Source organism: Colletotrichum spaethianum (assembly GCF_022836535.1).
Source record: "Colletotrichum spaethianum MAFF 239500 DNA, contig47, whole genome shotgun sequence".
In the NCBI taxonomy this organism is placed as follows: Eukaryota; Fungi; Ascomycota; class Sordariomycetes; order Glomerellales; family Glomerellaceae; genus Colletotrichum; species Colletotrichum spaethianum.
In genome coordinates, this window is record NW_026054817.1 from 1 (window position 1) to 14,907 (window position 14,907).

Below are 14,907 nucleotides of genomic sequence, written 5' to 3' on the forward strand. Positions count from 1 at the left end.
AATGCAGAACAAGAAGGGATATTACCTGGCAACCGTAGCTGAGAAGTTGGATTTAGCATTAGACCGTCACCGGGAACAGAGGCAATCATACCAAATGCCCAGAATCGGGACGCCAAGCTCGAAAACAGCGGGGTCGACGTCTTGGAACAAATCAGTACAAGTTTGACGTCGTGCACGGGAAGATGATCTTACGTGGTGCGCCCTGATCGTAGACAGACGAGGGGCCTAATCATTGCCAGTAAGCTAAGAATTCCATACCAGGACGGCATCACAGCATGTGGAAGCCCAAGAAAGCCGCGCTAACAGAATGCATACCTCCAGACAGCACAATACCCTTCGGCTTGAAGGGGAGGTCCGCCAGCTTCGTGGTGCATGGCAGCATCTCAGCGTACACCTTGAGTGCACGCAGGCGTCTCAGAATGAGATGGCTCGTCTGGGAACCGAAGTCCAGAACGAGGATGGTCTGTTACAAACAATGTCAGCAAAACATACGTCCAGCTTTTACAAATTGCTCTTTTGCATGTATCACTCGTCGAATGCAACTGCGCCAGATGCCGCCGGTCCACCTGATGTCGCCGCCAGTTTGCCCCTAGCTGCCCGAATCTGGATCGTAATTTGAGTCGCAGACGCTTTTGTATGATCTCTAATAGCCGACATACGCAGTCGCAACGAGCCGACAGCCTGAGCAACTGGAAGAAACCGCGCTTGGATACGACAAGTTTTTGGCTGCGGCGCAACCAGATCGAGATCCATTTCCTGGTGTTCTTTGTGACTTTTTTGATATTCAATCCCTTTATAGGTTTCTTATTCGGGTTACGAGAGCAGATTCGTGGAAATGTTGTGGGCAGCTTCGGGGCATTGGCTGGCTGTGATATCGTGACATCGGTGTGTGGCAGCGATCCACCGCGGCCAGAGGTCGTGAACCTAAGGGGGGGCCACTCGGAACAGTCATTTCGCAAGGGGCGCTACGTACGTCGAAGTTGTTGTGAGGGGCCTCGGCCTCCATTTCGGTAATGCTGGCCATGTTGACTGCTTTATCGAGTGCGAATACGTGGGCGTGGTCGGATCTCTCGAGTTTGCGCAAGGAGGAGAGACGGCCAGGAGAAAAGAAGAAAAGAAAAAAAAAGTTTGGTAAGAGTCAATCGCAACGCTGGTGCACAACCACATTGTGACTGACACGCATGGCGGGGGCGGGGCACTCAAATTTACTTATCTTATCTCCGTCAGGGGTCCACCCCCGAATTTTTGGGATTTCAGCCACAATGCAACAGCTGCTGCTGCACCACCTGGCCGCCACACCCATTTCCAATTGCTTCACTTTGGGAGACCGATGTTAACTACAATATTAGAAGAGCTCCGAGATTTGGTTTCTTTGGGATGAAATATAGAGGTAGATCAATTCCTCCAAAATAGAAGCTGGAAGAAAAGGAGATAGGCTCGCTGCCGAAGTTGCTCCTGGAAGACCTGGCCTGACATAGCCAGAGATGATGTCATTCATCGCTCGAGTGACCTTGCCAATCCCGCGGCGTTCGAGAATTCCTTCAAGACGCATTGCATTATTTTAGTTTGGAGACCTACTGCATTCAGGTAACCGCCAAACGCAAGAACTCGACATCATGTATGAGATCTACGCCGTAAGTCACCCGGGATACGTCCTCATGGGACTTCCTACCGAAACCAATCGAATGGACCATCTTGCCATGGATGAATCTATGCGTCATCTAACTGACGAACGTAGGCTGGCGCTGCGGCAGCATTCACAGTAGATTGCTTGATCTATCCTCTCGACACCCTCAAGACCCGATACCAAAGCCGTGATTTCGTCAAGACCTATGCCTCATCGCCAAGCAACAAAGCGCCGCTCTTCCGCGGCCTCTACCAGGGCATCGGGAGTGTGGTCTTGGCTACGTTACCAGCAGGTGAGTACTTCTTGTCACGATCGAGTCTTTCGCACAAGCCCCCACCAATTAACAGAGTACCTGAACACAACACTGACGCACTGAAGCTGGTATCTTTTTCGCCACGTACGAGAGTATGAAGAAGACAATCTCCAAAACCGGCTCAGTCCCGCAGCCGTTGGTGCACTCCTTGGCCTCAGCCGTCGCGGAGATGGGCTCATGTCTGGTCCTTGCGCCCGCAGAAGTAATCAAGCAAAACGCGCAAATGCTCCGTCAGCGGCAGGGCAGCGGCAGCGGGTCGGGCGGCAGACGGTCGACATCCCTCAAGGCTCTGCGCCAGGTCACCAGCTCCGGGGCCCAGGGGCGGCTCTTCTCCGGATACACGGCGCTCGTCGCGCGCAACCTGCCCTTCACGGCGATCCAGTTCCCCATATTCGAACACATGCGGAAGATGGTGTGGGACTCGAGGATGCGGGGGAGGGCGGCGGGCGAGGAACATGGACTTGTCGAGACGGCCGTGGTGACGGGAACCACAGCCGGGACCGCGGGCGCGTTTGCCGCGTTCATCACGACGCCGAGCGATGTCGTCAAGACGCGGATGATGCTGAGTGCAGGCAAGGCCAACTCGGACAGCGGCAGAGGGAGCGCTCCACCGCAGGAGTCGAGTAATGCAGCGAAACCGAAAAGGAGCCGCGGGAGCCTGGAGGTGACGCGGGATGTCTACCGGCAGAACGGCATCCGCGGGCTCTTCCGTGGTGGAGGGCTGCGCGCCGTGTGGACGGCCGTTGGCAGCGGCCTGTACCTGGGAACGTACGAAATGTCAAAAGTCTGGCTCACACGAGGGAAGGACGAATCGGATGTCGTCGAGGGGCTGTGATGGGCGGAAGGGGCTGCATGACGCGCGCAGGGTGCATCGCAGGTGTTAAGAAGCGGTGACGGCGCGGTAATACCGGCTTGTACTGTATACGTGCAGGTGTATTTACATAGGTAGTATAGAAAATCGATGTCGTGACCGGGGGCAAATGAGACGGAGGGGCGGTTCTAATATGGCGTGGTGTAGGTACTTGAAAGAAATTGGAAGCGAGGAGGGGAGCGCCTCCGAAACATGGTCTGGCTTCATGCTGCGGCAGAAGAGGGAGGGTTGGCGTGGATCTACTGCCGGTGCGTCGAGACCGAGACCGTCGAGGTCGCCCTGTGGAGTCAGATCTGTGGCACGGCTAGGGCCTGGGGGATCCCGGGGTAGGCCCGTCTCCCGAGCAAATGGCTCTTGGCTCAACGGATGCCCTCCGGCCGGGTGTAAATGGCACGTCTGGCTAGGAGGAAGATATGCAACGACGGATGCGAAAATACACACCCAAGTATTGCCAACTGGCACAAAGCCCCGGCCTTGACCTTGTCCGTCGAACCCTTCGCCATTGCACTACCATCACCTCATCCTTTGGCTCCCTTAGCCATGAGACTAGACGTTTTGGTCGGCCATGGCTCGGTGTAGCGTCGCTGAAGAATGCGGGGGACTCGGTGCCCGAATTGTCCTTTCACTAATAATACCACATTATAATAGCACCTACTCGCCATCCTTTGTCGCTGGTCTAGACAGAGTCTCAACTTCTGCCTCTGTCTCTGCCTCTGCCTCCTGCTTCAATGCAATGTCGAACCCTCCAAGTGTTCTTCGCTGTGCGTTGCTTGGACAGTTGGCAAAGGCAACCCACCTGGCCTGTAGTTCCGCGTAACGTATTCCCCCAAATAGCCGTGCCCAAAAAGTCAAAATCCATGGCGGCGTGTGCATTGGCATCAGTTCGAAATTACGTCTCTGGCATCAGAACCGCACCCGATTGCGCCATCCCCAACCGCACAGTGGCTGTCCCATGCTTTTCCCTGCTATGCAACATGCAAACGCCCGGGAAATTTTTTTGAGATGATCCATAGGCAGCCCGCCCGGGTCGCACCTTTACTATGCAAAAAGGGGTCCCTGAACATGGTTGAGGGACGAACACCGCTCCTTTGACCGGCACACGGTGTCGGTCAGCTGCTCTTGACTCGTTCCGAGTCGCTCGACGGTGTAGTCTCCCGACCCACCTGGCTTGGGTTAGGCAATCCCGTGTCGAAAAGACGTTTCCTTGACGCCGCCCCCTGCCGTCATGTCCCTACCTACTCTAGGCTTTCTTATATTTCAATGCCACGCTCGCTTTTCTCAGTCGTTTCGTTATTTCCATCCCTCAACCTGATCTCAGACTCTGCCAGACACACACCTCTTCGTCTTCGTCCATAACCGTCTTTCCATTCAAGGTATTCTCGCCTCCTATATAAGTCAACGCCTGCTTCACCGAACAAGACCAATCGAGTTCTAGTCGTTGAGCCACTGCACCAGACTTCAGGCTACAAATCCCTGAGTCTTTTGTAGCTTGCATCTTCGGCCACCATTCGACTCCTCCTTGGAACATCCCAATCATAGGACTTGTGAACCTCCCACTCAACTTCTCGCTATGACGGCCGTTGTGAGCACGGCGCCGTTCGCGGTTGTCGACCCCCTCGCCCAGAAGGTCAAGGAGAGTGCAGCCGTCAATGTGAACGAAATCGACGTCAGCAACACCGACAGGTTCATGGTCCACTCGCCATACACGGATCCGGAGCACTTGCTAGACCTCGAAACTCTCGACGACGAGAACGCCCTCCTCGCCAGGGCATTGTCTCATATGAAGTGCCTTCGTGCGGACTACGCCACAGCCGACTACGTCGAGTCCTTCAATTGGGGGGAAGTCATGGGTGAACTCAAAAACCTTGTCCAATCCACAGGAAAAACGTTCAAGGAAACTTCCTTTTACATTGTCGCGTTTCGCTCAACGATTCCGCCGTCGACAGTTTACGAAGACCTCGGCGTTCTGGACAAGGCAGCGCATGCTGAGGCCAACCAATTTGGAGGGTTCCTAAAGTAAGAGACTAGGAGTTTGTGAACGAACAAAGAGAACAAAGGCTGACTGTCGATAGATACTGGTTTGGAAGTCCTGATTCAGAAGGGAGAAACCTCGCAACTTGCGTATGGAGGTCAAGGCCCGATGCCGTAAAGGCAGGCCATGGCCCAGCCCACCGTAGGGCAAGCCGTGCGACAGCGTCCATGTACTCGTTCTGGCGGATCGACCGACACCGATTGGTCGTCCGTGATGGCGCTGAGAGCTGGGAAATCGTCAACTGGGTTGACTAAGATCGTCCGGAAGCATTTGGCGGGTAAAACGAAAAAAAAGGTGACTATTAACGGCGTTTGATGATTTGTTTGGGATTATGTCGCAATCGGGCTGGGAAATGAGTAAAGAGAAACACCGAGAAGCAGAGGGTGTGGTAGACGGCATTGGGTAACTCATGGGCGCATCCGGGTAGCATTGTACGGCCACGAGAACATGACTTGATTTCGTATTAGATAGCGTAAACGTGGAGATATATGACCACTGCATCACGTTCGTTTTTCCTCTGAATCATGGAATGTCGACTATGTGCGCACTCGTTTCGATCGGATTGCCAGCATGCCGTAGTCAGGTCAGAAACGGAGGCTGACGAAGGTTTGTGCTCCCAAGACTCAGGAATGAGATGATGATGGGCCACAGCCGGTTTTGTCAGTACGTGCAACCCGCTGCAGGCACAGAACACCCCCCGAGTGATATCGCAAAATGACGCTCGGGAGTAGCAGAGTAGAATGAGCGAGGTTTCGAGAGGAAAAGCAGGAGGAGAAAAGCGTGAGCCGGTGAGATGAGACGACGTTGAATTTAAACTCGATGCGAGTGCTTTCGGCGTGGGGGCATGTGTGGGATGCCCTCCCAACCAGGACGTGGCGTGGCGTGTGGGATCTGTTACGGATTCACCGTGGGCGAAAGACGGCGGCGTAGCGGCGGCGGTCGTCGGCCGGCCTGAACGGAATAGCAAGGGGTGTGGATCTGAGCCAGGCGGAAGGGAGGTGTGAGCGCAACATCCGACCTCTGTTGGGCCAAGTTCTGCCGACGTCCACCGCCCGACAGCCCACAATCCCTCCCACAATTCGCAGTAGCGAAAAGTTCGATATTTCGCATCACGACGAGACGACGCCCCCTCGAAACCCGATTGCCAAGCACGCGACACCAACGATCCCGCAGCCGCAGACTCGACACCGCCAGGAATTTTTGAACCTGCACGAATCTCCCCGATCGTATCGCAAATATGGGTGACGTTATCAAGGAGGTGCCGCTCAAGGCGGTTCGCGTTGAGGCCCTTGTGAGTCCTGCCCGAATCCTGCCCCACCTCTCCTCACTTGTGGCTTCTGTGCCTGCGTGGTGATGGACGGACATACATACAAAGGAGACTATTGCTGACATGCCGTGCCTCTAGGTGGTGATGAAAATCGTCAAGCATGGCTCCCAGACGTTCCCCACGACCGCCACCGGCTCCATCGTCGGCATGGACTCGGACGGCCTCCTCGAGATCACCAACACCTTCCAGTTCCCCACGGTCGACGTCGCAAACACCGACAGCCACCAGAACAACAACGACGCCTCGACCCTCGCCGCCGCGGCTCCCCGCCAGAAGGCCAACATCGTCTACCAGAACGAGATGATCAAGCACCTGAAGGAGGTCAACGTCGACGCCAACAATGTTGGCTGGTACACGAGCGCCGCCATGGGCAACTTTGTCAACCTCAGCTTCATCGAGAACCAGTTCCACTACCAGAAGGATAACGAGCGGACAGTCGCCCTCGTCCACGACGTCAGCCGCAGCTCCCAGGGCTCCCTGAGCCTGCGCGCCTTCAAGCTCACCCCCACCTTCATGGCCGCCTACAAGGAGGGCAAGTTCACAACCGAGAGGTATGTCGAGGATGGTCACGGGGAATATCTATCTAGGTCGTCGCAGCGCTAACGTAACTATGTGCAGTCTGAAAGCCTCCAAGCTCACCTTCAAGGACATCCTCGCCGAGCTCCCCGTCGAGATTCACAACACCCACCTCTTGACCTCGTTCCTCCACCAGCTCCCCGGCCTCCCCCAGCAGGACAAGATCGAGCCGCCCAGCTCCCTGTCGGAGCTGCGCGAAGACCCCATCAAGCAGCAGCTGCACCCCTCGGTCGAGAACCTCGACCTCTCGATAGACCCCTTCCTCGAGAAGACGTGCGACCTCCTGCTCGAGAGCATCGAGTCGCACTACACGGACCTCAACAACTTCCAGTTCTACCAGCGCCAGCTCGGCCGCGAGCAGGCCAAGATCACGCAGTGGCAGACCAAGCGCAAGGCGGAGAACGCGGCGCGCGCGGCAGCCAAGCAGGCGCCGTTGCCCGAGGACGAGTGGCAGAGGCTGTTCAAGCTGCCCCAGGAGCCCAGCAGGCTCGAGGGTATGCTGAACGCGAAGCAGGTGGAGCAGTACAGCAAGCAGGTGGATGGATTCACGGCCAACATCAGCGCCAAGATGTTCGCCGTCAGGGAGAACCTGCTGCCCAAGCGTGCTTAGATGGACGCGTAAAGTCGGGCTCGGATCTAATGCTTGCGGTTCGTCGGTTGGGCAGTTGGACGGACATGACGAGGAAGAGCAGAAACGAGGGGAAGAGTGGAAGAAGACGAGGGGCAGAGACGAAAAAGAAGTGGAATTACCTTAGAGAACGGGTGTTCTGGGAATGATGAATGATCTGGGGAGCGGATCAAGCATTCGAAACGGCGTTACGGTAATTAGTCCCAGGCAGTGTGTACTGAGTCGATATTCGATGTCTTTTCTTGCATACCAGCGTGGCCGACCTCTTTCTGGGGGCTACTTTACTACGGTGGTCTGACGTCGACCAGACACGCCAGGATTCACGCCAAGATGCAGGTGTTGGGAGGGGGTGAAGGGCGAGGCTGTTGCGGTATGGAGAGGGCATCTCGAGCACGCAAGCCACGCGGCGAGGCTTGCCAGAATGGGGAGCGAGAATATGGGGCAGAGCGTCTGCCACGTACACATACTTTTTTCCATCACCACGACGCCTCCCAGACTATCCATAACTATATTGAACATGGAAACAAACCACATTGACCAGTAAAACTACGTTTCCGGATAACCCGGCTCGAGCAGCCTTATTCTTCCTGCGGTCCGCCATCGTTCCCGCGCCTCGCCTCAAATCATCCCATCTGTGTCTGCATGGCATCCTGAGCTTAGCTTTACCGGCATGAGTCGTCCGGGTCCTTTGGGGACTGAACGCTGCCAGAGCCAGTCGAGAGAAGGGGGGACGTAGGAAAGAGTACGACGCTCGGTGCGTGTTCCCCTCAAAGGCCAAATGGTGGGGCAGGATCGAGGGGTTTCATAGTGCTGCCGCCAAAAAGGGACTAGCGCCAGCAAACGGTAAAACAAGGGGAAACAAAAAAGCGATTGGCCTTTCAACCTCTAAAATCGAGTCTCGACAGCACGCCTGGCGGGCGGGCACACGCGGGCCAGCGCCTGGGCCACGCACCTGCAAAAAAAAGAGGGCAATGAGGGGCAGCTTCTTTCTGCTCCCCCTCCCCATCAGGGTAGGTACCTGCTCCCCTTCGGACCTACACGTATCTTGCCATCAGAACGGATAGCGCAGATGTATCTTTTTTTCTGCCGTCTCTCTCGCTACCCGACCTAACCTTACCTCTCACCTTACCTCCGAGCAGGTCGGCCCTGGCCTGAGGTACCTTGGGAAGGATGCGCTGTGAGCTGTATTCTCCGACCTATCGGTGGAAAAAAATGATTATGCGTTGGATTCACTACCTGGCCTTTTCCAAGAGCGTGAAATTGGCCGACCTCCGGTACCCGACCTGGACCTTGACTAAGCTACCGAGCTGCCTAACATCTCGAGGTACATACCTGCATGGAGGTGACCTTGGGACGAAGCTGGGACAGCTTGTTCTTGAGCTTGCTCCCTTGTGTCTAGCGCCTTCCCTCACCTACCATGTGGAATGCCGGTTCCCATTGTGGCTGGTTCCAACAATGGACGTTGAACTTTTGTGTGAAGGAGGGAATGCAAATCGCCAATTGAACGACGTTGGATGAGACAGTCACGAGCGAGAGCGTCTTGACGGTTGAATCAGAGCCTATACCCCCTCGCAAGGGAGTGAGACATCGGAGCGAGGGCCGGGGAATGGAAGCCGAGCTGGCCCCTCCCTCAACTTTCGCCTCCCTTCACCGCAACGGCCTATCGAAAATGGCCGCAGGCGAAGCATATAGGCTCGGCGGGAGGGTTGGAAGGGAGAGAGGATTATCAAAGTTAGATATGTGACGGGTGTACGAGAGCTTGATGCAAGAGGAGGTATGTGAGGGAACACGCGAGTGTATGTATCACTGATGGTCAGAGCTGCCAACAGCCGAAGGCCGTAGCTTCGTTAACCTTCCCCCTCGGAAGCAGACAGTACCAGATAGACGGACGAGAGATAGCAATGTACCTCTTGCTATCGTGTCAGCCTCCAAAGTCTCGCGAGGCAATGACCAGTAGAGTGAGCGTCTCCCTCGAGGATCCCCACCCCGCCTGCCACACTCGTCCACAGCGCCTGCACCTCGTTGAACTTTTTGCCCCGCCTCTGGGCTCAAAGTCCCCGTTCCCCCTCCCACCAACCGCCGCGCTTCGCCGACACTGGTGACTGGCGAGTTCCGGGACTGGACAGGATTTCGCATTGGGAAGGGGGAAAAGTGTGAGAAAAAGGTAGGAGCAGCAGAAATTTCTCTCCAGTGTCTGGACAACAGAGCGCGTACACCCAGTCCCGTCCGTCTCGCACACCGCCCTGCCCGTTCCTGCCATCCTTCCCAGCAGCGTGCCTGAACCCCTCCATACCTTCCTCACTTGAGGTCCCTGTTTTTTTTCACTTCTTCTACCTCCCCTCCCCTCCCCCTTCCGTCGACCTTTAAATCCTTCCTCTCCTTCTTCATCCTCTCTCTCTCTCCCTCTCTCTCTTTCCATCTCTCATCTTTCCCCCCTCCATACCCCTCCCCCACCAAACAAACCACCACCACCAAACAACACTTCACAATGGCTGCCCCCGCCAACAAGTTCAAGGTCGCCGACCTCTCTCTTGCTGCCTTCGGCCGCAAGGAGATCGAGCTTGCCGAGAACGAGATGCCCGGTCTCATGCAGACCCGTGCCAAGTACGCCGCCGACCAGCCCCTCAAGGGCGCCCGCATCGCCGGTTGCTTGCACATGACCATCCAGACTGCCGTCCTCATCGAGACCTTGACTGCTCTCGGTGCCGAGGTCACCTGGACTTCCTGCAACATCTTCTCCACCCAGGACCACGCCGCTGCTGCCATTGCCGCCGCCGGTGTCCCCGTCTTCGCCTGGAAGGGCGAGACTGAGGAGGAGTACAACTGGTGCCTGGAGCAGCAGCTGACCGCCTTCAAGGACGGCCAGAAGCTCAACCTCATCCTCGACGACGGTGGTGACCTGACCCACCTCGTCCACGACAAGTACCCTGAGATGCTCAAGGGCTGCTACGGTGTCTCCGAGGAGACCACCACCGGTGTCCACCACCTCTACAAGATGCTCAAGGACGGCAAGCTCCTTGTCCCCTCCATCAACGTCAACGACTCCGTCACCAAGTCCAAGTTTGACAACTTGTACGGCTGCCGCGAGTCCCTCATTGACGGCATCAAGCGCGCTACCGATGTCATGGTTGCCGGCAAGATCGCCGTCGTTGCTGGTTTCGGTGATGTCGGCAAGGGCTGCGCCCAGGCCCTGCACACCATGGGTGCCCGTGTTATCGTCACCGAGATTGACCCCATCAACGCCCTCCAGGCCGCCATGGCCGGCTACGAGGTTACCACCATGGAGAAGGCCGCCTCCCGCGGCCAGATCTTCGTCACCACCACTGGCTGCCGTGACATCCTGACTGGCCAGCACTTCGAGGCCATGCCCAACGACGCCATTGTCTGCAGTAAGCACATACCCATGATCACTTGTCCTTGATTGCTCTTTACTAATCACCTCTTCACAGACATTGGCCACTTCGACATCGAGATCGACGTTGCGTGGCTCAAGGCCAACGCCCAGAGCGTCCAGAACATCAAGCCCCAGGTCGACCGCTTCCTCATGAAGAACGGCCGCCACATCATCCTCCTTGCCGAGGGTCGCCTGGTCAACCTTGGCTGTGCCACTGGCCACTCTTCCTTCGTCATGTCCTGCTCCTTCACCAACCAGGTTCTTGCCCAGATCATGCTGTACAAGAACGGCGACGCCGCCTGGGGCCAGAAGTACGTCGAGTTCGCCAAGGCTGGCAAGCTCGACGTCGGTGTCTACGTCCTCCCCAAGGTCCTCGACGAGGAGGTCGCCAGACTCCACCTGGCCCACTGCAACGTTGAGCTCACCCAGCTCAGCAAGGTCCAGTCCGAGTACCTCAGCATCGCCGTTGAGGGTCCCTACAAGAGCGACATCTACCGCTACTAAGCGGCCTTCTTTTGACATCCAGTCTGGCGACTGGATTTCTTCAACATTCCGATTAATGACTTCGACGAGCGTACACCATAACATTTGGCAACGTGTGTTCTCAACAGCATGACTTGCATGACACATCTGGGAAAGGGAATCTCGGCTTGGGGGCGGTTACGGGCTGGAAACTCAAAAAGCTTGGGGGTTTGCCTGGCTGCGAGATTTTTCAACAAAAAATAGGCGTTGGCTTGTGAATAGTGATTCCCCAGACCATGGCATTTTGTATTTTGCTTTTCGTCGGCCCGACTTTATGGGAGCGGGACAAAAAGGGACTCAACCCCCGGATATGGGAAATAGGGGTACAGGGTAGATCAACTTGGAGGACTAGGACCCGTCAACCGTGGTCCGCATAGAAGAATATATGCGTCCTGTGAGCAAACACTTGGTTCCTGCTGTGGTTATTCGCTGTGATGTTAGTGATTCGCGATGTCGCTGTGGTGACAAGGTCTCACTGTCTTGTCGTGTCCGAGGCCAGTAGCGCAGAGCTGTATAATGTCTGCATTGCCAAGTCTCGGCAGCCGCAGAGGTGTCGCTTTCAAGGTCAGCCAACCTCCATTGCTACTGTACACGTATACAGGGCCGAATTAGACTCGACGCCTTGCTATGAGACGGAGGACAACTCAAGTGGGGGCTGGGTGCTCTCATGCTTGGACAGCTCTCGTGTCTTGGTTGCTTGGATAGCTGTTGTCACCTTGGTTTTTGGCCGGCTCGTTCGTAGTCTACCTCTCCGACCTCTGCGAACACCAATACTGTTTCTCTGCAAAGTTGTTTGTCTTGCGGTATTTGTCTTTTGGTCGGATCTGCCCGAATTCCGGTCAAAGACTCAATGTCTTGTGGCTTGCTTGATAGTAACCGTATGAGGGTACTGTCCCATATCCAATGTGCCGTCTCTTGACCCCGTAGGTTTACAGTCATAAACAGACTATAAAGTCGCACAATGCCGCAGAGATAATCGAGAGTGTGCTTCTATTCGCACTTTTCAAGTTTACCGACCCGAGCTCCTGACTCCGCGTCTCCGCAACCAGTCGAGCCGTAAACCAAACCCTCCGCCGACATTCGCACCCCATGCCGTTACCCCTTGACCAGCCCCTTCTGCTCGACAACGACGCTGTTCAGCCTCCCCTCCTCGACGGCGCGCCGCACGTTCCCAATGGCCCACTCCTCCATCTTGACGCTCGTCTCGACGGTCCAGGTGCCCATGTGCGGCACGAGCAGCACGTTGGGGTTGTCGAGCAGGCCCGGGTGGACCTCGGGCTCGTTCTCGAAGACGTCGAGCCCCGCGCTGGCGACGCGGCCCGAGGCGAGGGCCTCGACGAGCGCCGCCTCGTCCATGACGGCGCCGCGCGCCGTGTTGACGATGACCACGCCGGGCTTCATGAGGGCGAACTCTGCGTGGGAGATGATGTGACGCGTGTGGGCCTGGCGGGTGTCAGTCATTCCTCTCCGACAGGAGGTGTGGAAAAGGGGGTTGAAGGGGAGGGGGGACTCACGTTCAGAGGCAGGTTGAGGGAGATGACGTCGCTCTCCCGCAACAGCGTCTCAAAGTCGACGTACGCGGCGCCGCACTCGGCCTCGAGCGCCGCGTCGAGCCTCGTTCGGTTGAAGTAGCGCACCGTCATGCCGAACGCCGCCGCCTTCTTGGCCATGTTCCTGCCGATGCCGCCCATGCCGAGGATGCCGAGGACCTTGCCCTGCGGGTCGCGGCCCAGGGGCGGGGGCGGGTTGCCGCGCCACTGGCGGTTGCGGAGGGAGAGGATGGAGGCGTTGAGGTTGCGCAGGGCGCCGAGCATGAGCCAGATGTTGATGTCGGCCGTGGCGTCGTCGACGGCGGTTGGCGTGTTGGAGACGAGGATGCGGGGGGTGCAGGCCGGGATGTCGATCTGGTCGTAGCCGGCGCCTGTTGCGCGCGTCAGCGTTGCTGACATTCAATGTTGCATTTGGATCTCTCTTCGAGAGGATTTTATGATCTCTGGCCACCTGCGGCGGTTGAGGGAGACGACGATAAGGGCTCACCATTGTGGCAGATGAAGCTCACGCTCTCGGGCAACGCGGCGACCAGCTCGGCGTCGATGCGCCCCGTGGTCTTGACGCTCGCGAACGTGCGGTAGATGGCCTTTACGCCGTCGAACGCGCCGGACCTGCACTCGTCGAGAAACTCGGCGCGGCTGGTCGCCTTGGGCTTGACAATGTCTGCGACGGAGCTCAGACTGGACCAGGCTTCGTGGGCGCTATGGGGCGGTCAGCTCAGTTGCGGAGGTGAGACGGAACGAGGAAAGGGGACGGGATGAATGAGGTGGGATGAACGGTTCCGAAGATGGTGAAAGTCGGAGATGAGGTTCGCGAGCACGGGTAGACATTGACGACGCCGGTGAGCATGGGTGAGCGAGGGACGTACTGCTCGATCTCGCCCAGCTGGAGAACCTTGGGCTTCGACATGGCTGCGGGACGTTCACTCAGCGGTTGTTACTGTCTCTATATGTAGATGGCTTGAGACGGCTTGTCTCTGGTTTCATCTCAGTCCTGGTCAGCAACAATATAATGTGTGTGAGCGCCGTCTGATGCTGTGGGCATGGAGCCGACGGGAAATCCCCAATAACCAACGACAGAACGGGCCACGAGAGACACGACTCGTTCAATCGGTTAACTGACCTTTGTATCAATTCAGCACGGAGAATATGGATGTCTGTTGTAACGTCTAGAGGCCCGGGTATCGCGAGGCCAGGGGAACGAGTGTCGTTTTTTGGAGGGAGATGCCCCTCCAAGAAAGCCGGCGCGGGGTGGCTTGTCTCGCCCGTTGAGTCGTCGCACGACAGACGTGGAAGGTGGGGGGCGAACGGTGGGGTCTGAACTCAATTGGAGCTCCCAGTTCCGTCGTCTCGGCGGGCGTCGACCCGGAGGGTCAGAAATGCCTGTGATCGGCAGGTAACTCACAACCAGGGCAGGAAGCCAAGGTTTTCAGAACATTCGCCGTCCAGGTGCAGCTGCCCGGCCTTCCAAACGCCCATGTCGATTCACCTCGAACACGCGGGTAATTTCCCACTTTAGGAGGCCTTTAGGAGGCCATTAGGAGGCACGATGATCGCCCGTCCCCCAGATTTTGCCCGAGCCAACGGGGCCGAACAAGCTCCATATCAATCGGACGCAAGGCCGGGTCGGACTCCAACCCATGCAATCGCAACCAGCTTGTCTACAACCAATTCCGTAGCCCTGCGCGATGATGGAGATGTACCTCCCACAAAGTCCCGTAAGCCCCCTCTGCCGTCATGCCACGCCGGCAAACACGATCGCCGCCACGACTTTATCCGATACCGAATTGCGTCTCCGGATAAGCGTCTGGCATGCGCCAAACCCCCTCCCTCCCAACCGTGGAAGAGAAGACGACGCCGATATCGCTTGGGTTCGCGATCAGAGCTCCTTCTCTCCCCATCCCCAACCCGTCTATTTGCCCGAATGCGAGACTGTTCGAATTAGAACCTTGCTGGTTCTAGTATGCGCCATTAAACCGCCGTTGGGCGTATTCGTGTCCCGTCACCGTGACCTCCAACTCCCGCACCCCAAGGAGTCCCGACAGCGATGGCCTGCAAGCTGCATCG

At 56.9% G+C, this 14,907-nt stretch overlaps 5 protein-coding genes across 5 annotated transcripts; 4 read left to right on the top strand and 1 right to left on the bottom strand.

The window, feature by feature from the left end:
- Positions 1–1,616: 1,616 nt before the first annotated feature.
- Positions 1,617–2,775, top strand: ColSpa_11472 (S-adenosylmethionine synthase; the record flags this gene model as incomplete). Its single annotated transcript, XM_049277684.1, has 3 exons — positions 1,617–1,634; positions 1,739–1,919; positions 2,006–2,775. 3 exons carry the CDS (start codon positions 1,617–1,619, stop codon positions 2,773–2,775), a joined length of 969 nt encoding a protein of 322 aa, XP_049133641.1.
- Positions 2,776–4,381: 1,606 nt separating this feature from the next.
- On the top strand, positions 4,382–5,097 carry ColSpa_11473 (UPF0644 protein; the record flags this gene model as incomplete). The annotated part of the gene is made up of 2 exons (XM_049277685.1): positions 4,382–4,827; positions 4,989–5,097. The coding sequence occupies 2 exons, from the start codon at positions 4,382–4,384 to the stop codon at positions 5,095–5,097; spliced, it is 555 nt and encodes a 184-aa protein (XP_049133642.1).
- A 983-nt stretch (positions 5,098–6,080) lies between these two features.
- On the top strand, positions 6,081–7,356 carry ColSpa_11474 (eukaryotic translation initiation factor 3 subunit H; the record flags this gene model as incomplete). Its single annotated transcript, XM_049277686.1, has 3 exons — positions 6,081–6,134; positions 6,249–6,721; positions 6,789–7,356. The coding sequence occupies 3 exons, from the start codon at positions 6,081–6,083 to the stop codon at positions 7,354–7,356; spliced, it is 1,095 nt and encodes a 364-aa protein (XP_049133643.1).
- A 2,506-nt stretch (positions 7,357–9,862) lies between these two features.
- Positions 9,863–11,272, top strand: ColSpa_11475 (adenosylhomocysteinase; the record flags this gene model as incomplete). Its single annotated transcript, XM_049277687.1, has 2 exons — positions 9,863–10,763; positions 10,824–11,272. The coding sequence occupies 2 exons, from the start codon at positions 9,863–9,865 to the stop codon at positions 11,270–11,272; spliced, it is 1,350 nt and encodes a 449-aa protein (XP_049133644.1).
- Positions 11,273–12,385: 1,113 nt separating this feature from the next.
- On the bottom strand, positions 12,386–13,750 carry ColSpa_11476 (putative 2-hydroxyacid dehydrogenase; the record flags this gene model as incomplete). The annotated part of the gene is made up of 4 exons (XM_049277688.1): positions 12,386–12,733; positions 12,805–13,211; positions 13,328–13,542; positions 13,710–13,750. 4 exons carry the CDS (start codon positions 13,748–13,750, stop codon positions 12,386–12,388), a joined length of 1,011 nt encoding a protein of 336 aa, XP_049133645.1.
- Between the last annotated feature and the right edge of the window lie 1,157 nt (positions 13,751–14,907).